The sequence below is a fragment of the Ricinus communis genome, chromosome 7, assembly GCF_019578655.1.
Source record: "Ricinus communis isolate WT05 ecotype wild-type chromosome 7, ASM1957865v1, whole genome shotgun sequence".
Lineage (NCBI taxonomy): Eukaryota > Viridiplantae > Streptophyta > Magnoliopsida > Malpighiales > Euphorbiaceae > Ricinus > Ricinus communis.
The window spans coordinates 21,625,312-21,648,457 of NC_063262.1; the positions used below are offsets into that span (position 1 = coordinate 21,625,312).

Genomic DNA, 23,146 nt, shown 5'->3' on the forward strand with positions numbered 1-23,146 from the left:
CATCTCAAATTGATAGTCTTCTTTCTATCTCTCCTAAAATTCACCCCAATTGCCTTTTTATTCCAAAATAAGTATCATTTAGAATTATTGTACAAATAAATAACATCAATTAATAATAAAAACAATAATTTAATATGATTAAAATATTTTTTATTACAACACTCTAATTGCTGTAAAATATATTTCTCATACTACTTTTATTTTATTTTATTCCATTAATTCTTTTTATTCTAACAAATAAAATAACACTAAAAAAAAGATATTAATGCTTTGTTAATTTCTCAATATGATACTTAATTCGGAATACAATTTGTTTTTCTAGAGCGGAGGTAATTAAATAATTGTCAAAATTGTTTTCTTCACTAATTGGCACAGATATTATAACAATGCAACAATTCTCATATTTTTACTTTTAAAATTGTAGTTTTTTTTTTAAAAAAAGATTAAAAAAGATATTTTAGAAAATAAGTAACAAAAATTAATAATATTAACTACATAATCACATGTAAATATCTGAGACGAAAAAACATATGCAATTAATAATTCCTCCCTCCAATCATTTTTTTGGTCTGTCAAAAATTATAAAATCTAATAAAATTATTCTATTATTGCATCATAATTTATAGAAGTTAAAACATATTTATTTAAATAATATAATTAGGAGATTGTTGAAATAGCAAGTGATAACTTATTTTCTCTTCCATTTAGTGACTATCAAATACTGATAAAATTCAAAGTACTTTAGATGCAATTATCTTCCTTTTAGAACTTTTGCAGAACACCTAATAAATTGTTTATTAATAAGATAAATTTATACCCTCTTGTTTTTAATTAGACAAAAATTAATTAATTTGATGGTAGGTACATTATTGAATTTAAGATAATTCTTAAAGAGATTTTTATTTAAGTTTAATGCATACACCATAATTAATAAGAAAGTAAAATCTATGTACGAATTTTTTATATTTTGGTATTAAATGATTGACATATATTTTATTATTTAAAATTAATAATTATGTGATACAGATAAAAACATATATCAAATTTAGATAGAAATTTATTTAATTTTTAACATAATTCTATCCAAAGAAAACAGATAGTTTGAATATACTAATTATTTTAATTTAGAGTCCTTCGAGCCTGTTCTAAGCAACAAGTACATTTCGTTTTTCTCACAGAGAGTCTTTTATTTTCTTCTGGTTATTCTCTTCAACATCATTATTATTTATTACAAGACCTGGTGTTTCATAATTTTCCGAATTTAATTTATTTAAATTAACTAAAACCAAAAAATCTGGTATTTCATTATTTTTTAAATTTCATTTATTTAAATTAATTAAAACTAAAAATAAAAAATAATTATTTATGTAAAGACGTAACTTTTCAAGAGGAATATATCTGTATAGGATTAGAATCCTCTCATATTCATGTTAAACTCAATTTATCTTGTTTTATAATTTATATCATTAAATCTCAATTTATTAAAATTTTATCAAAAAAGTTTAATTTAATTTAATATATTGAATGGTTATTTATTAAATAATAAAATTTCAATCATTAAATTTGAAATTAATAATTAAGAAATTATAATAACCTGATTTATCATTTTATTTAAAATTTGAGAATATCTCAAATCCGTTTATATAATGTCAAATGGTTGAGAACTTTTTTTTTATATAGATTTTGTTATCCAATTAATTTAATATAATTTATTAAATAAATGAATGAAAAATGTTATAGGCTAACAACATAAGGTAGGATCAATTTGTGTTGACAAGTCCTTTTATCTTATCAAAATTATTCGTCCAACTCTAGACACCGAAAAGGAAAATCTAAAACTATAAATACCATAATAATTAAACGAAGGCAGCGAACCGAATCAAAGGCTAACAGTAACAACAGCTTTAATCTAAAATAGAGAAGAAAATGAGTTTTCTAGCCGGAGGAAGACTAGCAGGAAAAGAAGCAGCCTTCTTTTTCCAGGAATCCAAACAAGCCGTAAACCGTCTAGTCGAGAAATCCACCCCAAAGACCCCTACTTCCACCACCTCCGCCTCCTCCTCCGGCGCCCCGAGTCAAGAATCCCAAGCAGACGTTCTTCCCGAGATTTTGAGGCATTCTCTTCCCTCCAACATCTATGGTAAACCGTCAGATCCGTCTTCACTATCTACGTCATCGAAGTGGACCCTTCACTCTGATCCTAATAACTCATCTTCTGTTTCACCTGATAAACTCAATCCTCTTAGAGCTTATCTGTCTTTTCCTCAAGTCACTTTTGGCCCCAAAAGGTAACCCTGCAAATTCCCATTTTCTTTAATGTTATTTCTTGATTTTGTTTTTCCTATTTTGGCAATTGAGAATTTTTCAGGTGGGAATTGCCGTCACAAGAGAACTCGGTTTTGGCTTCCACAGCTAACGAATTGCGAAAAGATAGATATACCCCTGTTAATCCCGATAAATTGAAGGCTGCTGCTGCAGGCCTAACTCACAGTAAGCGTCTCTTCTTCTTCTTTTTCTTTTCCTCCTTTTTCTTCCGCTGATAAAAGGGTAATGATAATTGTAATATAGGCTGAAGTTTTGACTCCCTAACATTTCCTTACATCATTCAAAATAAAAATATATGATTTGAGAGGCTAACTGGAGCAATATATGTGATGGTATATTTATTTATTTTGGAATGTAACAAAGTGTATTCGCAGTTGGAAAGGCATTTGCAGTTGCTACTGCATTAGTGTTTGGTGGAGCTACTTTGGTTTTCAGCTTTGCAGTCTCCAAGTTTGAGCTGCACAATGTAAGTGTCTTGTGTATTTGTATTGGCCCCGAAATTAATTAATATTGATGGGTTTATCTCAAGTTTTTGTGTTTTTTTTTTTTTTTTTCAGAGTGATGATATCAAAAACAAAGGGAAAGACCTCGTTCAACCAAAATTGGACGTGATCAGAGAGCAATTAGTGCCTTTGAGAATATGGGTATGCCTTCTAATTTACAAGTTTGCAGGATTTAATAAACTGTGCTGCTTGTACTCACTTGGAGAAACTGATTTCAGGTTGAAGGCACGTCAAAGAAATGGCATCTCAATAAGGAGGAAGATATTAAAGAGAAGCCTATCATAAAGGAGCTTTCTAAATTTTTGGGTGCTAAAACCTCCAATTGAATTTTGTGCAACATTGTATTTATAGATAGTGTTGTGTGTTGGTATCGTAATCCCCTAAAAAATTAAAAAGAAAAAAAAGAATAAAGAATAAATTTGTTGTATAAGGAATTTTTTATCTGAAAATTAATAATAAGAAAATAATTGTATAGATTATCCTAAGAATAATCAATAATTCTAAGAATATTAAATAGAATTAAGAATTAAATTAATAAGAATTAATAAATTAATATAAAATAAATAGAAAAAAATTAATAAGTATAAAGCATAACTTTAATAATATAGAGTAATTCAGAACATTCTATAAACTAGCTGTAAAGAATAATTTTTTTTAAAAGAGATTTTTAGTAATTTAGAAGGTATATGATAGTACTTTTACGGATGGTAAAATACTACTTTAAAAATTATAATACAATTATATATCAAAAAAAATTTAGTACAACTGTATATTCAATACTTAAACTCAAACATTTAATTAAGTTAGAAATAGGATCTTATATTCTGGTCAACTGACTATTTTATATTATGGTTTGTATCAGGCACGACACATGTGTCAGAATTCTAGTGTGTATTTTTTTTTATAAAAATTATGTTTATTAAACATGTATTAAATATTCATTTGTTTAAGCGTTATATGTTTATTGTTTATTAATTTTATTTTGTTGAAAAGATATTTGTACCACAATATAAATATTTATAATATAAATTTAGCTTGATATTTTTTTTTGTTTACTAATATTAAGAAAAATTTATATTATGTTTATGTTATATATGTCCGTTTGAATCGATTAATGAATATGATAATCATTAATTATGAATATCTATTAACAAGCTAATAAATATTATATATATGATAATGAATGTTTATGTTAAATCATAAAAATATTTTAATGCATCACGAAAATAGTGAAGCTAACTTTTATAAAGAATCATTCATTTTTTATTTCATAGTGATATGAGTAACATATATAAAACCAATACTACTGATTTAAAAAAATAAATTAATAAATATGCATTATAAATGATGAACAATTTTCACTAAAATAATGACAGTTAATAATAAACATTTAAAAATTGATGTAATAAAAAGATAAACATCTTTATAATAAATAATGAATATTGTGCAACAAATGATGAATATTGATATCCATTATAAAAAATGTAATACTTTCATTTATGAAATTATTAATTACATATTAATAAAATTCTTAAATTGCCAAATGTGTAGAAAGTTAGTTGCATTCAATAATAGTATAATTTTTTGAGTATACAAAAGATTTCTTAAAAATTATATTATATTAATTTTAATAAATAACTTATTTTATTATTTGTTAAAAATATATTAATTTTTTTATTTCTTTAGAGTATTGACTAATTGAAAATAAATTAAGAAAATGTGTTAATAATTGTATTATTTTTCAAATTTCATTTATCTATAATATAAATATATATATATATATATATATATTAAACTTTGAGACATAAATTCTTTTAGTATGTATTACTATATTTGACATATAGAATCTTTAATTTACACGTGTATTTATTTTTTAGCACATAAAATTAAAGTTTATGTTTAAAAAGTTTACGAAAGACATTAAAAATTCTATTTAATTTTATCTATAAACTTAATTTATATTATTATTTAAAATTAAACTAATTATGACAATCATACAAAGCATGAGTAAAAAATTGATTTTCATAAATATAAAAATATTTACTCAATATATAATTTTTTAATATAATATTAGTTTTTATAATTTTTTTATCATAATGAATAAAGAAGGAAGGACTATTGTTCTCACACATATGATCCTATTTTCAAACTGCACTGCAAAGTGATATGGGATGCAGGACATAATTTGTCATCTCATCTGTACACTTTGAATAAGAATAATTTATTTTTAACTTAACTAACAGTAATAAGCAAATATATCTAAGGCAAATGCATAATGAAACAAAAATGGAGAAACATGTAGCACGCAAAGGCGGACAAATTGGAGTTATGTTTATTTTATTTCTTTTTGCTCAGAATGACTGTAATTTCATTGGATTAAGGATAAGAAATATCCTGAGCAAGTAGCTTCTCAAGTTCAGCTGAAGAAACAGGGTTATACAAAATAGTAGCTAGGTTTAGTTGACATGGAAATGGTAGTTCTGTGTAATTAAGCGAAAATTCTATCTCTATTTAAATATATAATGCACTTATATTGTTATTTGGGTTTTCATTGGACAGGCTAGAACTGAAATTGAATGCAATTTTCTAGAATAGTTTGCTACCTGGTAGATTCATTATTTATATCCTTCAGAACGAGGTGCCTGATCCTGAGTGGCTTACTTCTGAGTATGAGCTTTCTAGGGTCTTGGAAGTGCATCACTGCATATGCGATATCACAGTCAGCTTTTGCACACTGTTAGTCTATCGCCCCTGTGGCCCTGTCTCGTAGAAATACATCAGCCATGCCAAGTATAACAGGATTGACAAAGGAGGAAAGCATATGTCTTATGGTTTTTTTATACCAAAATTTTCTGTTCTGATGAATAAGCCAAAGGAACAATCCAGTTAAATAATGAGTTCCAAGCAGTCGTAATTAAATATTCTTCAAATGTTCATTCAGAAGCAAGTTCATTTAAACAACTCACTGTACATTGAGGAATAAGCACTTTTATCCTACTAGGTTCGAAATGCGCTCTGGCTCTGGCATTGATATCAGTATGCACCGGAGTTTCGCAACTGGAGGGAATTATATTAGTTCTGTCACCAGTTCATGTAACTGCAGACCAGTCGAATGAGCACTTAATTTGTTTAAATTTAATCATCACTGGGTGCCTGTCACAGCTTGTAATCTAAACCAGATCCATATTTCCAAGCCTCAAGATGTCTCTTCCACTCGTACTTAAGCTTCAATGGAAGCACATTTATTAATGGCCTTGCAAGAAAGAGGGTAGGTGTAAGCAAACTCATACGGATATGTTTGAACTAATTACAGACAAAGTTGAGTTCCAGTAACTCAGAAGAAAAGATGATTATGTTACCTGATTACGGGGTCAGCAAAGCTGGAGAGAAAAGTATAATAACTCAGCATAAGAAAATGGCCGGACCAGTCGAGAAGCACAGGAATACCGACCTGAAGATTAATAGACTCATTTGGTGATATGAGTAGTTGTTCCATTACTAGTTGCTACTTTAGCTAATCAAAATTTCACATTACTCATATTCAAGTGAGAAAATTATATAAACCAAAATTTCATTTTTTTATTGTTCAATCATGCCATGGTGCTAGTCTTCAGCTTGGATGATGGAGCTAGATATTCAGCTTTCAGAAATAACAACCAATCACATTTATTTCCTTCCATCTTCTTAAATAAATATTACACAGATTATGCAAATTAAATGAAGATTTAAATCATAAATAGAAAAGCAAATGAAATCAAACACCAACAATTATGCCTTAAAATATAAAGCACAAATTAGGACCATAAGGTAAAAAATTTTGACCAAAATCTTCTTTTTCTCTCTGTGCTTATCACTTTCAAAATATTACACACATGTAAATGTAATGATGAATAAGATTGATAGTGATACCTGCTTGAATATTGCTGGGATAATTTGAGGTTTAGTTAGCATAACAATGCCTAACGTCTTGGCAAGAGGCTCCAATTGTATAACATCCTGCCATGTAGAGAACCAGAGAAAAAAACAGTTTCATAATTATATGTTGATAGATTCAGTTACAACAACGGAATTCTCGATCAACCTGATGGAATGAACTTGAAATGGGAATTTGACTAAAAATAAGGAGGGAGGAAAAACATAAGGTAGTAACCTGGAGGAATGGTCTTAGAACCGGATCACCAAGCCTCTGGAGGAAAACATAATACATTAAATTTATTCAGAAAAAAACTGATCAGAACTTAACACATGAAAACATTGGTAATAGCAGTGAATGACGTTATCCTGTACCTGCATACTCTGGAAATTGACATGAAGGAGATCATTAACAAATTCTGGATAAATATTAGATTTTTGCTTGGCTGACATTGCTCTTTGAAACAGCCATGAAGCACTTAAGTTGGGCTGCAATACATAAATTTTGTTCAAGTAATTGTTAGACAGGCTGCTTAAATGTATAGTCATGATACAAGTCACCAACCATGTACGGATTTAGCAGAGACAAGCTGTGCGCATCAAGAAAATCGCCACTGATCGCTTCATAGATTCCTTCATTATCAGATAAAAATAAACCAATACTAGTAAGTTTTGAGCTATAATGTTTCTATTTATGGCATTTCTTTGGGTTTGACACCATGCAGATTTTACTTCCTATGTAAAGTAGGAACTACCTCCAAAATAATGCATTGGCCTAGCGAGTTGGAAAATAAACATAGTGGCAGACGAAGAATATACCAGCTGACAATCTTCCAAGATGTCTCGTCAAGCTTCCAAAACCACCAAATGAAACAGGTGACTGTATGCCACTAGCATCACCAAACTGCAGAGAATGAAATTGTAAAATCTGCATCCTAATTGGTATATACCCATAATTATTCTAAAGTTAACAAGTTTGCAATGTAAACCACCTGTAAGATACGATTGAATGCTGCTGGCAATGGACTGAAAAGTTCATCATCCCCCGTTAAGAATTTAGGATGTTAGATTTGAAGACAAAAATTACTCCGCAAAGTGCAATCATATAAAGTATATAAGAGAAATTTTCATAAAGCGCATGGAGATACGGAAAATGATTTTTTTAACTGAATATAATTAAACCTTGCAATTCTTCTGTTACATTATTACCTGTCACAATATGTTGGAAAAATTCCATATATAACTCTCATTATCTCCAGATTTTCGAGAGAGACTCCCTACAAATTGGAAAAATGCATACCGTTATACCAGCTACAGACTGGCAAAAAAAATTGAAGATACAGAATCACATGCCACTCGAGAACTAATTAATGAAATCAAGACACGCTCTTTTGGGAATAAAAAAGTAAAGAGGAAAATGCTGTTTTTTGATTGAATATATAATAACTAATAAATACAAGAGCTACGTGACTCTTAACACAACATCCACATTTGCAGGAAGGTTAACTTGAGGTATCAAATATGGTTGGGAAACCTTGTAGAAATGTACAGTGAAAGCCCGTGAAGCTTAGTTGGCATGCAACAACTTAATGCTAACATATATAAGGTAAGATTTCAACCTCAAAAATCTTATCACAAAGTCATCAAACTGAAGAATGTATTAGAAATCTTTGGACAACATGCACACTCAGAAAGAACATAATAATTTTTAACAATATTTTCTCACTGAAATGCTTTTTATGCTTTATCATCTTTGCTGGACAAGAAGCAACCACATCAGTCAAATTCATAATAGAGCAAGAGATATTACAGTATAGGACACATTTCACAATACATTGATAATTATACTTGCAAACTTATAATTACTATATATAGAGAGAGATACCCTTTCTACATTATGATAGCTCATTTATGAGCTTAAGATATATACTTAGGAACACAAAACCTATAAAGATATAGAAATTTTTTTTAAAAGTTCAATTGATAATCAAGGTGTAAATTGTAGATTCATAAGTATAATTGTCTTAGGGGAACAGAATACATATAGAACTAAGCAAGCTGAAGAGTTATGCCCAAAATCTTAGTCATCAGATCTAAATATCTACCTGATATTTTGGCATCAAGTCCCAATAGTTCTCTAATAGATCTTCCAGTTTTGGTGATCCAGGTTGAGGACTAACATAGGTGAACATATAAGTAGTGCGATCCATAGGACCAGAGCCAGCTGGAAATGCCTGTGAAATGTTTATAGAAGAGCTTTATTAACAAAAGCAGATGAATTGCAAAATTATTTTAATGTTGCACTAGAAACGTATATTACCTCCCAAAATAATTGTACTTCTGACTCTCCAATGTTCTTCATAGATGAGCTACTGTATATGACATCGCTTGTAGAATTGTCTTCAAAACCACGAGCACAAGATCCCACAACAAGGCAAACACCATCAGGCTTCCTTCCTCCTCTTATCTGCAGAGCACATATTTAAGATTCAGAGCACAAACATTGGTAATAGATTGCAGAAAGTCAATTGATATAAGTTGTTATCATCTCTGTTATAAGTTGTATTTATCCCACATCGTTTGCTTACTGAGCTGTTATAGTATATATAAGTGGATTGGGGACCCTATTCGTTTGAGCTAGCTTTTAGGAATGAGTTCTACCCAAGTTCATTTATCATGATGGTTTTGGACCTCATGTTACGAGGGAGGGTATTATAAGTTGTATTTATCCCATTGGGCATTTATCCCATTGGGCACCCTATTCCTTTGAGCTAGCTCTTGGGAATGAGTTATACCCAATCCTATCCAGGGAAAAATGAATACTTAATCACTCTATTAAATGTAGACCAGTACTATTAAAATGCTCTTAGATTTCATACGCTAGAGGATTTACCAAAGATAGCACTAAAATGCACATCTATATGTGAAAAATAATCAAATCTTGTACAAGAAATTTGCTGATTCCCCACTACAATTTTGATTGCAAAGGCTAATTAAGAAACGGAACTTGACCTGTCTCACCACAGGTGAAAAGTTCCCCATTGCATCAATGATAAGACGGGTTGATAATGTTTTCCCTTCTGCAAGTTGCAAGACCTATGGAAAAATTGTAAGTAAAAATGATGTAAATAAACAAAATATAATATAACGCTCGGTACGGGTGCCTATATCATATCCCGTAAACTTGAAAGCATCACTTGCTAGTGTTACTGAATGCTACATCTCCGCTTCATCTGTAGTTAAAAATCCCATTTCAGATTTTCAGTTTTGATCAACGTCAGTTCAAACATCTTGCCATTTCCCCCCTTTAACCATGTTTTTTACTTTTATTATAAGTGGAATGTCATTATAAGTTGTTTATAATTTTCAGTATTCCTAGTACTATCATCTTGACAAACCCATTCCACCATTGTTGCTTCTTATGTCCATTAGTCAAAATGTATTGCTTGTTTCATATAGTTATTAACTCAGCCTATGGTAGACGACAACATCAGTCAAATGAGACTTAATTCAATTCATTGATACAGTAGTATACTAAAATTCTTTGGGTTATCTACATTAGTTAATTATCTTCATATCAATTTCATGTGATTGTAATATTAGAAAGTGTTAGTAGACTTACTGCGGCATCCTCATATACACAAATGCTGGAGACACTGTATCCTTCTAAGATGACTCCGCCAAGGGAAATAAAGTGTTTCTTCGTAATCTCTATGAGCTTTGCAGGCCTGTAATGATAGAATAGTGGAAATCAAAATGCTGCCATCTTTGTTGGAATCAAGACCAAATTTTTCATATACTTCAAAAAAATATCAATCTTTTCATTAAAATCATTATTCTGTAGGATCAATTTTCTTCTCAAAGAAAACTATCGGCATTCATATTGAAGAAATTAAGTTACATTTTATCATCATGCCACAAAAACCAATAAAGGAGAGAGAACACAACTGTTAAATTATATAGTTAAACACTGAGAGTTACTTCAAGCTTTTGAAACTTAGGGAAGCAACCTTCAGTGCATCATAATACACTTCAGGGACATGAGCTACGTAACTGTCAGGCATAGTTTGTACAATATTGACACAAACTGTTGTTAACTAAATATTTGATGAAGTAGCTGACAACATGATTCCCTTATTAATAGTAAAAAAATAGCTTGTGAGCACAGTAAAAGGAAAGGAACTATAAAAAAGAATTATGGCACATTTATTAGAAAATGCCACATTTTTCTCATAGTTGAGGTCTATGCAACATAACACGCCAAAAATCGCAAACAATAAGTGCATATTTGGAATAACATGATAGGATGTGATGCAAGGCAATGAAATAAACTGATGCTGTTCTGATTTCCTGGACAATGTTAAGGTATAAGAAACTGTTATAGGGATGATCCTGACAAATGACAAACAATAGTTCTTTTGTTTTGATCAGCTATTTGAGAAGTGTGAATTTAAAAGACAAAACTCACGAAACACCAAGATTAAGAATGTCTTCAACCCAGACTTCGCCTTTGTCCTCAAATCCACATCTATTCTGCACAATTAATGAAATTTCAAGACATAAGCTGGAGAGCTTTGGAAGCATAGATAACACAAGGCAGAATTGGCACTTGGATAGTAATCAGGACTATATTTTAGAAGGGTGAGGAACCTCCCTAGATCATGTCTCAAAAAGATGCAAAACTCATTTCATCCCTATTCTTGCATTTTCCTTCTTTTCCGCTATACCTTAAATTCTAGATGTTCTAAAGAACTGAATTATCTTGCTCATGCTTCCTTTAAAACACAACATTGAAGGTCTTGATACCATAATCACAATCTGACAGAGGATGGGAACCTATAGCAACTCCAAACACCAAATTGTGGATATTGAACATGCTTACTTAATTTATTTGAAATTAGAAATCCTTTAAAAATTGCAATTTTAGATGACAGATCAAAGAGCCAAGTAATTGGAAAAATGAAATTGACATTCATTCCTTTGTGCTCCTCAGTAAGAAACATTGGCCTCTGTATTTGATATCTAACAATGTTGAACAACTGTGGCAACAATTTTCTCCCAGATAGAGATTCTTAGAAAATGTGGATTTAGGACTAGCCACCTTTGTCTACCCAAGATATTCACACAACAAACAGATAGCTTCCTCTAAGCACCAAGAGAGAATACAATTCAGAGGTAAACCTGGCCTAAGGAGAAAAGTTCAGAAAACTTATACAACCATGTGACTCAATATTCTGAAGAGCTAATAAATATTCATCAACTTATGAAGTTCAAGAACTCACAGGATTGAATTTCGCTGCTATAGCTTTTTCAATGTCATTCTCTGAAAGAATACCAACTTCTACAAGCTCCAAGAGCTCTTTCCTTGAGATATTCCATTCTTGCTCCCTCTAATCATTTAGAACAATTCATCTTTTAAAAGCAATTTCTTAAGCCCTATATTATCTCAAGAAAGAACTCCACAGTACACTATACCCCTTTCAGTATATTTCTTTCCACAATGCCTACACGAAGGCCTTTCGCAATCAATGCTGCAGCAATGAAGATCCCTAAAGTACCTCCACAAACTACCACATCAAATCTGTCTTCGTCAGTGAGATCTAAACGGCTTGGTACATACGGAATACTTGAAACTACTTGCTGAGGTTCTTGCGTAGCTGCAAAACAGATGTAAAAACTACTGGATTTCTTAAGCACTCTTGGACATATAATTAAAAGTTATACCAATGGAAGTGGCATGATTTCTACCTGCCTGAGAACAGATACTAGACCAAATTTGGTCCAATCTCTTTAGGGCGTCGTATGAGTATGCCCCACCAGCACCACCAACTTCATTACTTACCGAAATGCTCTCCATAATCCTCTACAGATTGAAACAAGAATGCGACAAGTTTAATGCATGGTAGAAGCAATTGGGAAATATAAAAGTCAGAATGCCAGAGTACTAGTATTTTACTTGATTAAAGACTTTTGGCATCTCATGATTTTCAATCTAAATCATTCATGTTTTATATTATTGTTGAATAATATCTCTATATTATATATTCAAGTGCCACTTGGCTTTCCATGTAGAAGTTCACTGACAACTAGTAAAAAAAATTAAAAGAAAAACCTTCCAAGTAGAGAGAATGAATAAACCTCAATTACATCTCAAAAATTCAACAAGGAAAAGCAATTATAACAGCCACAGATAAAAACTATAACTTCCTAATGAAACGATGGGATCCCCTTCATTTGAAGGCTACAAACAAATTGTACCCTCATGTTATCTGGAACCAAATTTATCATGGAAACAAAAAGATCAATGCAATAACTTACCTGGGTTCTAGAAGGAACAGCTTGTGCTTGCAAGGACATGCTTCTTTGAGTTCTCTCCTTTCTCCTCTGAAGCAGTGGACTTAATTTTGGGTAGCTAAACAACCCATTACACTGTCCAAGTTGAACCACCTCCATTTCAAAACCAAACCCAAGATCTTGGTATTCTCTCACTTTCCTTCAATTTATCATCAACTTTTAAACTCCATTTTATTAACGTATATCATGTGTCACACAACTTGACACGTTAACTACCAAAACGCCCTCTGAATTTGCCTCGCTTTTTTGTAATCCTACTCATGAATGATGGTTGCCATAGAATATAAAAAGTGGCAACCGAAAGACCCGGTACCCAGTCATCAGTACCCGCGGGTGACATGTAAAATATAAACCAGCTGTGACTTTTGACATGAAGCTCTACTAATCAGATAAACCTCCCAACTTTGCCAGGGTTTTAGAACAAAAAGACCCATTCTTTCTTCTTCAGCTCTGCACACTGAAGATTATACATATCAGGTAAGCCCTATCCTTTTTCCTATCTTCTTTCTGTTTGGCTACTGAAAAATGAGAGAGAAGAGAATGAAATGAAATTTTAGGGTTTTTCACTTTGTTTCTTGAATAGTTAGTTTGAATTCCAAGAATAGGATTAACCACTTGAAAGCTTAGATATTTGTGTCAAGCTATCTCCGTATTCGGTATCAGATAATGAAACTTTGTGCATTTAAAATTTTGCTTATATCAATTTTAACATACTCCAGCATGAATTTATAGCTGCACTAAAAAGAAACACAACACACATAATAGGATTTCACATTTTATTGCTGAAATTCACTATCCAAAAGAGAGGAAGACTGTTATAATATGACTAGAAGACAAAATCCCAGATTCAACCCTAAGTCAGCATTCAGGAAAAGTAAAACACTCTTAAATATGATAAATGATGTGAAACAACCATGGCTGAGAATTTTATTGAAGATTTAGCTGAAGAGATGTAATTTTGGTTGCAGGTAATATATTAATTTAATTACCTTTTGATTTCCATAGGCCATGGAGTATGTTCTACTTTAGATCTCAGGTTTTCTTTGCTTGCTAAGGTGAAAAGCATATGGGAAACAAATTCCCCAGATAAATAAAATTAACATCATAAGGTGCATAAATGCTTAAGTTAGCTAATTAATTTGAAAGGATTCCTGCTGGCTGTCATTATGCTAGTGTGAAACAATCCATCCTCTATCTAGTTTTATTTGTCTTGTGGCAAGTTACTTCTGTCAGAATGATTTACCTGAATTGCCTTGGTTGCTGGCATGAACAAAAGAGCTCACATGAATATTGTATGCATGTTTTTATAGATCAAGGTGTTAACCTCTTGAATCTATACCATTTAATAATGTGCATTGATAATTTATTTGTTCGAGAATTCATTACAGAAAACCTTGGCCATTTGGAGCAGGGAAAGAAGCAAGGTAATTTTACATGGCTACAACAGGCATGATAACTGCCCAAGGGTATGGCTTATTGCCTATAAACAGAAGTAACAGAACTTGTTGCAAGTTCAGAAGCACTAACAGGCAATCTCATGGTATAAAGGCAATGCGAGTAGAGAAGTCTTTAGAAGAATTATACAATGTCAGGGTAGAAAGGAAAGTGACACCAGAGCGATTGGCAGACCTTGGAGTCTCAAGATGGTCAATGTGGAAGACCGGCAAGTGCAAGTTGCCTTGGGATTGGCAGGTGGACCAGTTAGTTTATATCGAAGAAGGGGAGGTAAGGGTAGTGCCTGAAGGAAGCGAACGTTACATGCGGTTTGTGGCTGGTGACTTAGTTCGTTACCCCAAATGGTTTGAAGCTGACCTTTTCTTTAACGGTCCATACCAGGAGCGTTACAGGTTTCGAGCATATGGTGATGACTGTTGATCCCACATTGCGTCCTTAACTATGCCAGCTTCGTCATCCTAAGTATCAGGTATATTCCAGGGTTTATATTTTTGAACTAAAGTAGTTAACCCAACAACTGCAAGTTGGATTGCTATTCCATGCATGATGAACTGGATAACTTTGATAGGTTGTAATTTTGAGATACAATTTCCATTATTTAAAGCAATTTATTGCTGTATTAACAGACTATCAGACCATCTATTTTCAATTGTTGTTGTGGATAGATACCACCACCAAATAGGAATTTGAATCACTATTTTTACAATGAACTATTTTACTGGGCTGATGGTTTTGGTCCAAGCTTGGGCAGAATAGCAGACCAAGTATAAGTATTGGTGTGTATACTGACTGTGGCCTCTCGGGACTGCATCTTTGAGGCACTTGCTAGCTGCTAGTACTAGTAGGTACATATAAAAATTCTTAATCGGCTAGTTGTAAATAGCTTCAACTATTAGATTTACCTGCGCCGAGGTATTGGTGATGATTCTCAAATATTGCAGAATATAATGTGATATAATAAGATAGAATGTGATAAAATGTAATAGAAAGAAAGACACGTGGAACAGGTTATCACAGCCAAAACCAACCTTGAATGACATTCTCAATTAAAAAATTCAGTATGAATTCTATCTCTCCAAGTAGGATTCAAATCTAGGATCAGTAAGTTAACAGCCAATCGCTCTACCGAGAAACAATAAGAGAATAGACCTCATAGAATTTAATTCCTTTTCTCAAATCATGACCAATATGAGCTTGAAGTTTCCATAGTAACTCCCAGGGCCTCTTTGTAGTTTCTTCATTTCATGCCTCATCTCGTAAGGAACCTCAAATGTATTTATTTTATTATATTTCATCCATATTCTAATTCGTTTATTTAATATTGTCTTTTGTGTTATTAGATAGGAGAGATGATTTCTAGTCTACCTTTTTCTATTTCTATACATATACTATAATAATCCAAAAATTGCAATAGAAGAAAAAAGAGATGGTTTTTTAGTTTTAGATAATGCAGTATTTTTGTGTATGGAAAAGTAGGTTTAGAATATTTCAATAATATTAATTTTTTGAATATTTAAAAACTGTTTTTTTATCAAATCTGAATCTAGAAAAAAATTAATTTATCTACTTTTGTAGAAAAATTAATTTTCAAGATTTAAAAATAAAATAAAACAAACACCCCTTCGATGTGATCTGGAAAACAAGCCTCAAGTAGGCTGCCCCCACAATTATAATAGACTAATAAGGCGTTCCATTAGCCAATTCAGAGCTGTTAATTTGATAGTACGTGAGATTGTGAAATTGAAACGTAGTTCTAAATATCAACACCACCAACATGCTTCTTGGGAGATTCCTTGGTTTCTAGTTCAACTTGTTTTTTCAAAGTTCTGATAATACCCACCTGCAATATTTACAGAGAAGAGAAGACGGAAAACCATGCTTGTCAGGGGGGCTCCTTTGACTTTGAGCTATTCTTGATGTCAAAGTGCTAACTCCTTTCAATGACCTTTCTTCTTCCCTTTGGCTTTGCTACCTTTTAGGAGGTCTCTATCTGTCACATTGGCATATGCTGGTTTTCTCAATCTCTCTTCTAGGATAGATTTCCCCAGAATCTGCTGCTAACTAAGTTCGCAGTGGAAAGGCTTGCTCTAATTAATTAGATATGCATGAGCATGATTGAAGGACTGGTTAAAACTAGACAAGAATAAGAAATTTAAAAGGAAAAACATCAAGAGCTGACTCAAGTAGAACAGCCACATGATGTCTACCAACGTGCCAAAATAACCTGCTAGAGAAAGAAGATGCCCCTGTTTGCTCCAAAATAGAGAGTCCGCAACTTAAAATGCTAAAAAGCAAGGAATCATCTACGCTGAAACACAGAAGGAACAATCTTCTTTGCATCATTACAGGGGAAATAAATATTATCAGCACGGAAATCTGAAGAACTGTCTCTATAAATCATATCCCTTATAATACACACACTTACACTTTAATGGCTGAAAAGAAAAATAAAACAGGATGAGCCCAGAACCCAAAAAAGGATTAACCAGTTCCCTTGAAACCCAGATTGCGCTTATCCTGCTCATGAGATGAAATGAGAAACCAAGGGGATGAGAGGCCAAACGATTTCCATATGAAGCCAATGAGGTTCCTCCCAGTATCATACGATTCAAACATGTGTAAACTCTGGTAGTTTACACCTGCTGAGGTCCTCAACTAGCTGCAGTGGCACGCGGACTTGTCCCGGAGGTAATTGCTACAGAGGAGACAAACCTTGACACAAGCACCGCTTCATTGCTTATGGCCTTAGAGGCTGCCACATCCTCCAATCTTTTCCATTTTGATTCTCTCTTTTCCTGTACTTCTCTCTCTTTGATTTCATCTTCTTGGAACTTAACCAAGCACTCGTCAAAAAGTTCTTGATCAGCATCTGAGAATATCTTCCTCACATTCAGAGTCAGACTCTGCACAGCTTGGTTCCAGTGGCCCCTTGTGTTTCTTTCCAAAGCTGGGAAGATAATAGGCAGTATGACTTTTCGATTTTGCGTGATCAAATTCCTTATATGATCATTGTTCCACAAGAACAATGCACGTTCAGCAACCTGCCAGGAAAGGCACATTTAACAAGATGAAGATCCACAAAACCCACAATTCTTTAAAATATGTAACATATGGAGCTACTTTAACAGGTATGGCAAAAACCTGCACTGCCTAAACGACTAGCTTTATTTATTCACAACATTAATTTTTTTGATGGATATAACTCAAAAAGTAACAAATGAACCTTCCAACAACTCAAGATTTATATATAACTTGCAAATGTAAATTTGGCCCATCATCTTGTTCGCTCTTCTCAAGTTTAGACAATAACATCCATTTCCATGACCTGGCAAACATTTAGTACTCCTTTAGATAGGCCTTCTCTATAATATCACCAGAAAACATTTAATTACCAGCCCGCCATCGTCCAAAAATCTTAATTTTAATCACATCAAAGAAAGCAGAAAAGAGGAAAAAAAAAAGACAGGGATCGGGAAAACCTCATTGAATACTACAAGCAGAAAGTACTTTTACAGCATTGAACAGACATACAGATCCCTGCCAGATATCAAACATATTCATTGACACCATAAGACCACTATTTCTAGTTATGGGGTGTCCACTGTCCACAAGAGAAAAAGTATGAGGCAAAGCTTATTACAAGGAGACGAGTAGCCCCATAGGAAGACAGGTGCTGCTACAGTTTCACTCAGTCAGGCTGCTGCTTTTGGAGTTCGACATGGATGATCATAAGGAAGCATATATTAATATATAGTATCAACTAATGATATACACAAAAGAGATATGATGAGCTATCTGGATTGGCACCAATAGCAAGAGATGTGTTCTTGCTAGCTTTTCATAAGGTTTCAATTTAATGGGATATCCCTAATAAGTTCGTGTAGGCCAGGCATGGGAAGCTAAAAATGACTCTTTTATGCATTATGTAACAATCTACTGCAAGTAAAATAGTTGCACTTCCCAAGTAAATTATAAAGGCTTAAACTGCTATTGTTCATTTTCGCAATCAGTGTTTTCAGACTTTGAATAGTAAGTCTAACACTATTTCTGACTTTGACTTTCTTTACCTTTAGTATTTTGGATTTTCTTTGCATATTTCCAAATTCAATATACTTGGGTACGAGTTATTTGCTTTGTTGTCAGAAAATTTAAAATTTAAAAGAGAGAGATATCTAGCTATTGACCAATCCAACAAGTCTTTTTTTTCCACTCCTTATGCACAAATTAACATTATCTTTCTAAGAATCATTATAATAACCTAATCCCCAGTTTTTCTACAACACAGCATCAAAAATTACAGAAGTTTCAATCAGCCAGCTCTACATCAAAAAAATTTAAAATAATGGAGTTCAATTTCAGTCATATACTCACCAGCAGTTAGAAAAAGAAATGGCATTAATATAGTGCAAGCTTATCATATTAAAGAATAAATTTTCTTTTTCAATTTTTTTAAAGTTAAAATAGGCGGAATAAGTCAAAAGAACATCTTGGTAATTTAACATTCAACAGAACAAGTGGAACCCAGAAGGAGTTAAGACAACAGTAATGGTATTGAACAAGGACAATTTTCCATGCGTAACTAATGCTCAAGTCAGAAAGATGTACAATTAGGAGTATGTACTTTTAAGTCGGATCAAAATGATTTATTCATTATCATGTATTTCTCAATGACTTCCACAAGCGCATGTGCTCAAGTCAGCAAGATGTACAATTAAGAGCATGTATTTTGGACTCGAAGAATGAAATTTTGCATTCATAATCATGAATTTCTGAAGAGGAATTGCCAACTTCTAAAAGCCACATGTTTACCTTTAGGAAAACAAAAGCAATCTTCTATATACACTTCATCTCTAGCCTCTAGGACAAATCCTACCATATCAAAAGGGACGCCAAACATGATAATAAGAGCTTCGGTTTGTAAAAGTGGTGAAAAATTATTTTCAAAAAAAATGTAAACATACAACTATTGCAGTATCATTCGCAAGAACAAAGGAGTAGATAAATCTGATATTACACCAAAGGCCTGTTAGATGGTTTCTAAGTCTATACAGAATAATTATTCTCGAGAAATAGAGTTGTTAAGCATACAAAGAACGTCCCACTTGTTGACCAAATTATATTCGTTTATTGAGAATTTAAGAAGTCATATGCTTGACGGCGACTTGATCCCAAACTAGCTAAGATTGGCTCTACGAACAAATTTCCTCTATCCCCCCAATGTAAATCATCATTACTTTCCTTTTCATCAATCACTATATCTAAAATATCTGGACAAGTACAGCATTACAATAACTACAGAAAATTTCAGTTGCAAAGATATTAAGATAGAGGATAGGAACTAACTCGGATGATTGTTATCAATTACACATTAAATCATTCAGCAATAGCAAGCAAATGCCAGCAACAAAAAATATAACCACTGTAGATTGAGTACCTGAAAATGTGAACTGTTAAGACAGCGTCCAATTTGCCGGAATAAGGGGACCATGCAGCGTTGGAACTCTGCTGCTTGAGTGGCTTCTAAAACTTCCTCCAACTCACCAAGGAACATAACCTCCTTGGAACTATTAGTTATGGGCCAATACTTTAAAAGACCCCGGATAACGGTATCAGCAAGCTTGAAATCTTTCTCCACAAACTGAGTTATACAATATGAAAGTTGCTGATGATACATTGATACACACTTGGGCTTGTGAAGAGGAATCAAAGCACGCACCAGGAAGAGCTTGTGTTCTTCCTTCAATGGCAAAGCAAACCCATTAATTATGCTGCCTAAAATCTCAAGCAGTTCTGCAATCCCATTATGCCTCTCTGTCTCAAATATGAAGCGATAAAAGATATTGTTTATAGCTTTCCGAATAAATGGACGATGCACCATAAACTTCCCATAAATGCGATGCAGTATTGTCTTCAAATACTCCCTCTCCCTCTGATCCTCAGAGTCAAACAAATCTAGCAATCTCAACACAAATGAATGGTCAACATATCTCTTCGCAAGCTTGGCATCAGTCTCCGTTGAAGCCACAAATCTAAGAAGAAATTCATACACAATTTGAAGATGAGGCCATGCTGGCTCCATAGCCGGTTCGTCCTCTTCAGGGTCAAACATTTCTAGAATCTTGTTATCATGATTTGCAGATGGAAGCGTTCTAAACAAATTAATTGCCACCATCTTCGTAATCTCTTGCATAGTCACCTCATTAAACTTTGATGTGACAGAAGAAATATAATCAACAAGCTCAAGCAATGTCTGCCTCTTTATATCCTTCTCCTTGTGATTTTTAGAAGGAGCACTAAAATCAAATACAACACAACACATATTCAACTTCCTAAGAAATAGATTCTGCTTCTCTGAACTAGGAACTTCCCTGAAGCTAGGTAATGCCTCATAAGCCCCAGAAGCCAACATAGGACCAACTTGGCCTACACCAGGAGCTGATTTTTTCCCTGGATTAGATTTGTTCTGCGAGGCAAGACTTCCATTGTTTGTGCGCGAACCACCGGAACCCAAATTCGAAGACTTTGAAGAAATGGATGATGACTTTGAGTTGTTTACGGAATTGGGTCCATGGGAAGGGTTGAGAGATGAATAGGCATTGACCCCGCCATCATTGCTCGAGTCAATATTAGATGATTTTGATGGTTTTCTAGGTAGCTTACCCAATATCTGTTTGATCATATTTACTCAGAAAACCCTAACCCTAACCCAAGCCCTAACAATCTTAATCAATCTCAACAACAGTTAAATCAAAGCTCCAACCTTAAATTAAAAAAACACTTAAAAACAACAGGGTATTCATATTTGATCAGTGGAACCCTAATTCAGATTGGGCATTGAAAAAAAGTTACATAAACGGGTCTATGCATGTAACGTTCCATAATTAGAAGTTGCAATTGTAGAGAAAAGATTTCGAAGAAAAGATGTAGTCAAAGATAAAACAAACTTACATTGACAAGATGATGATTTGAGAGATCTGAGAATGTAAGAGAAAACGAGAAGAAACCCTAAAAATTCTGAGCTTTTTTGGGCTTTGATCTGCAGTTTTGATAAACCCTAAATATGGCTTTTGTGTAATCGTCCTAATCGATTTTGAAGAGATAGAGAGAAAGAGAAAAGGGGAGAAAGAAAAAAAAATCAACAGGGACAATACCAGAAAGACAAAAGAGAAATTGAAAAAAGAGAAAGAAAAGAAAATATAAAAATGTTAGCTTTATAAAAATAGCAAAAGCACCTCTCTCTCTCTCTCTCTTAAAACAAAAACCAAAAAGAAAAAAAGAAAAATCTTCCCTCTTGGCTTAGATGATGTTATTGTGTTTTATGTTTTGAGATTGAGAAAGAATGAGAGGGGAAAAAAGAAAAGCAAATTGGAACCAAAGATTTTGTCAATTAGGGGTAGAATTGAAATTTAAGTTGGTCTATTTTTCAAAAAAAGAATTGAATTTATTTTTGAGACCAGTAAGAATGGTGCAAATGGACTCAAGTCCATCACAAAATGATGCAGGTGAGTATGGCCCCATTTTCTGCTGTGTGCGGATTGGGTTGACTTGCTAATTGACCGAATTATCCTAACCCAATTGCTAGGCTAACACAGCTCAAGGCAAAGGCAGATTTTTATTTTTATTTTTATTTTTTCATGAGATTTTATTTATTTAATCTTAAATTTATTTTTGTAATTTCACCAACCCAGAAGGGCCTCTGACTGTCTTATTTAGAAAAAGAAAAAAAGGAAAAACACAGGAAGAATGTTGTTAGAAAGATGGACATCAACATGTGTAATAGTATCTAAAGATACCATGATAAGTTACAACACTTGGATAGGTTGATTTCCTCCTTTTGCTAAAATTAGCAACTTGAAGGAGAGATATAGGGGTAATAATCTAGTAAAATTAATTTGCCCGTGAAATATTTATGATCGATTCAAACGGCATTTGATATTGACTCATTATTAATTGCACAAAGCTCGAGCTCGAGCTCCAATTTAAACTTTTCAAATTACTTGGTGAGCCGAGTTCGAATTCTACGATATTCAATTCAACTGACTTCATTTTTATGTACTAATTAAATTGAATTTGTATATATTATCGTGTGGAATTTAAGCTTAAAAAATGAAAATTAGTTCAGTTGGAGTGTACTATTTCACTTTTTAAAATAATAATTCAATCAAACTTGTATATATTAATACGATAAATTCAAGCTTAGAAGATATAACTCCATTGAATTTAAGCTTTTATTGTTTTGTTATTTTACTCATATAGAATCTGAACATATCATAGAGTCAAATTCAAGCCTAAAAAATAAAATTAATTCAAGCTTCAATTGAATTTTAAATTTTCGAATCGAGTAAAGATTAAGTCTGTAAATATTTCGGCTCAATTCAATTAAAACATATGCTTAGATATCAAACTATAGACTCCTCGTTGGCGACTTTATCACCAATAAAATGAATAGTTGTTCTGGAATGAACACTTAAAGTTTGCCCTAAAGTCGGCATACCATACTTTGAGAGGATTATTACAATAGAAATCAATTTCATACGTTAAATTGTTAAATTATTGTAAGTGCGTAATTTATCTCAAGCCATTACCAAGTCGCTTTA

The 23,146-nt window shown here is 32.7% G+C and overlaps 4 protein-coding genes across 13 annotated transcripts; 2 read left to right on the forward strand and 2 right to left on the reverse strand.

The window, feature by feature from the left end:
* Positions 1-1,794: 1,794 nt before the first annotated feature.
* LOC8282536 lies at positions 1,795-3,258 on the forward strand. Its single transcript, XM_002525266.4, has 5 exons — positions 1,795-2,288; positions 2,369-2,490; positions 2,700-2,791; positions 2,883-2,969; positions 3,047-3,258. Exons 1-5 carry the CDS (start codon positions 1,927-1,929, stop codon positions 3,152-3,154), a joined length of 771 nt encoding a protein of 256 aa, XP_002525312.1. The 5' UTR covers positions 1,795-1,926; the 3' UTR covers positions 3,155-3,258.
* Positions 3,259-5,629: 2,371 nt separating this feature from the next.
* LOC8282538 lies at positions 5,630-13,333 on the reverse strand. Of its 9 annotated transcripts, none has more exons than XM_002525267.4 (18): positions 13,059-13,333; positions 12,489-12,603; positions 12,216-12,397; positions 12,023-12,130; positions 11,209-11,273; positions 10,363-10,468; positions 9,753-9,836; positions 9,061-9,207; positions 8,846-8,974; positions 7,950-8,017; positions 7,733-7,766; positions 7,560-7,644; positions 7,306-7,373; positions 7,116-7,229; positions 6,979-7,014; positions 6,738-6,824; positions 6,188-6,279; positions 5,630-6,081 (listed from the first exon to the last, which is right to left on the reverse strand). In XM_002525267.4, exons 1-18 carry the CDS (start codon positions 13,191-13,193, stop codon positions 5,985-5,987), a joined length of 1,752 nt encoding a protein of 583 aa, XP_002525313.1. In that variant the 5' UTR covers positions 13,194-13,333; the 3' UTR covers positions 5,630-5,984. The 9 variants fall into 9 exon arrangements, 5 of the variants coding, with proteins under 5 accessions (XP_002525313.1, XP_025014242.1, XP_048233317.1 ...); XM_025158475.2 differs by having other exon boundaries at positions 5,970-6,081; positions 6,188-6,208; XM_025158474.2 differs by lacking the exon at positions 9,753-9,836.
* Positions 13,334-13,425: 92 nt separating this feature from the next.
* LOC8282539 lies at positions 13,426-15,179 on the forward strand. Of its 2 annotated transcripts, none has more exons than XM_015723086.3 (2): positions 13,426-13,571; positions 14,483-15,179. In XM_015723086.3, the coding sequence occupies exon 2, from the start codon at positions 14,529-14,531 to the stop codon at positions 14,967-14,969; it is 441 nt and encodes a 146-aa protein (XP_015578572.1). In that variant the 5' UTR covers positions 13,426-13,571; positions 14,483-14,528; the 3' UTR covers positions 14,970-15,179. The 2 variants fall into 2 exon arrangements, with proteins under 2 accessions (XP_015578572.1, XP_002525314.1); XM_002525268.4 differs by having other exon boundaries at positions 13,460-13,571; positions 14,506-15,179.
* A 1,646-nt stretch (positions 15,180-16,825) lies between these two features.
* On the reverse strand, positions 16,826-21,862 carry LOC8282540 (serine/threonine protein phosphatase 2A 59 kDa regulatory subunit B' gamma isoform). The gene is made up of 2 exons (XM_002525269.4): positions 19,984-21,862; positions 16,826-17,590 (listed from the first exon to the last, which is right to left on the reverse strand). The coding sequence occupies exons 1-2, from the start codon at positions 21,226-21,228 to the stop codon at positions 17,201-17,203; spliced, it is 1,635 nt and encodes a 544-aa protein (XP_002525315.1). The 5' UTR covers positions 21,229-21,862; the 3' UTR covers positions 16,826-17,200.
* Positions 21,863-23,146: the final 1,284 nt, after the last annotated feature.

What these genes read in the sequence shown, in the direction of transcription:
- LOC8282536 (XM_002525266.4), top strand. Translation starts at nt 1,927, where the DNA reads ATGAGTTTTCTAGCCGGAGGAAGACTAGCAGGAAAAGAAGCAGCCTTC. An exon ending in CCAAGTTTGAGCTGCACAAT is followed by an intron (nt 2,792 to 2,882) that starts GTAAGTGTCTTG and finishes TTTTTTTTTCAG; the next exon opens with AGTGATGATATCAAAAACAA. An exon ending in TAGTGCCTTTGAGAATATGG is followed by an intron (nt 2,970 to 3,046) that starts GTATGCCTTCTA and finishes AACTGATTTCAG; the next exon opens with GTTGAAGGCACGTCAAAGAA.
- LOC8282538 (XM_002525267.4), bottom strand. Translation starts at nt 13,193, where the DNA reads ATGGAGGTGGTTCAACTTGGACAGTGTAATGGGTTGTTTAGCTACCCA. An exon ending in TCAATTTCCAGAGTATGCAG is followed by an intron (nt 7,015 to 7,115) that starts GTACAGGATAAC and finishes GTTTTCCTCCAG; the next exon opens with AGGCTTGGTGATCCGGTTCT. An exon ending in TTCTAAGACCATTCCTCCAG is followed by an intron (nt 6,825 to 6,978) that starts GTTACTACCTTA and finishes TCTACATGGCAG; the next exon opens with GATGTTATACAATTGGAGCC.
- LOC8282539 (XM_015723086.3), top strand. Translation starts at nt 14,529, where the DNA reads ATGGCTACAACAGGCATGATAACTGCCCAAGGGTATGGCTTATTGCCT.
- LOC8282540 (XM_002525269.4), bottom strand. Translation starts at nt 21,228, where the DNA reads ATGATCAAACAGATATTGGGTAAGCTACCTAGAAAACCATCAAAATCA. An exon ending in TTAACAGTTCACATTTTCAG is followed by an intron (nt 17,591 to 19,983) that starts GTACTCAATCTA and finishes CTTTCCTGGCAG; the next exon opens with GTTGCTGAACGTGCATTGTT.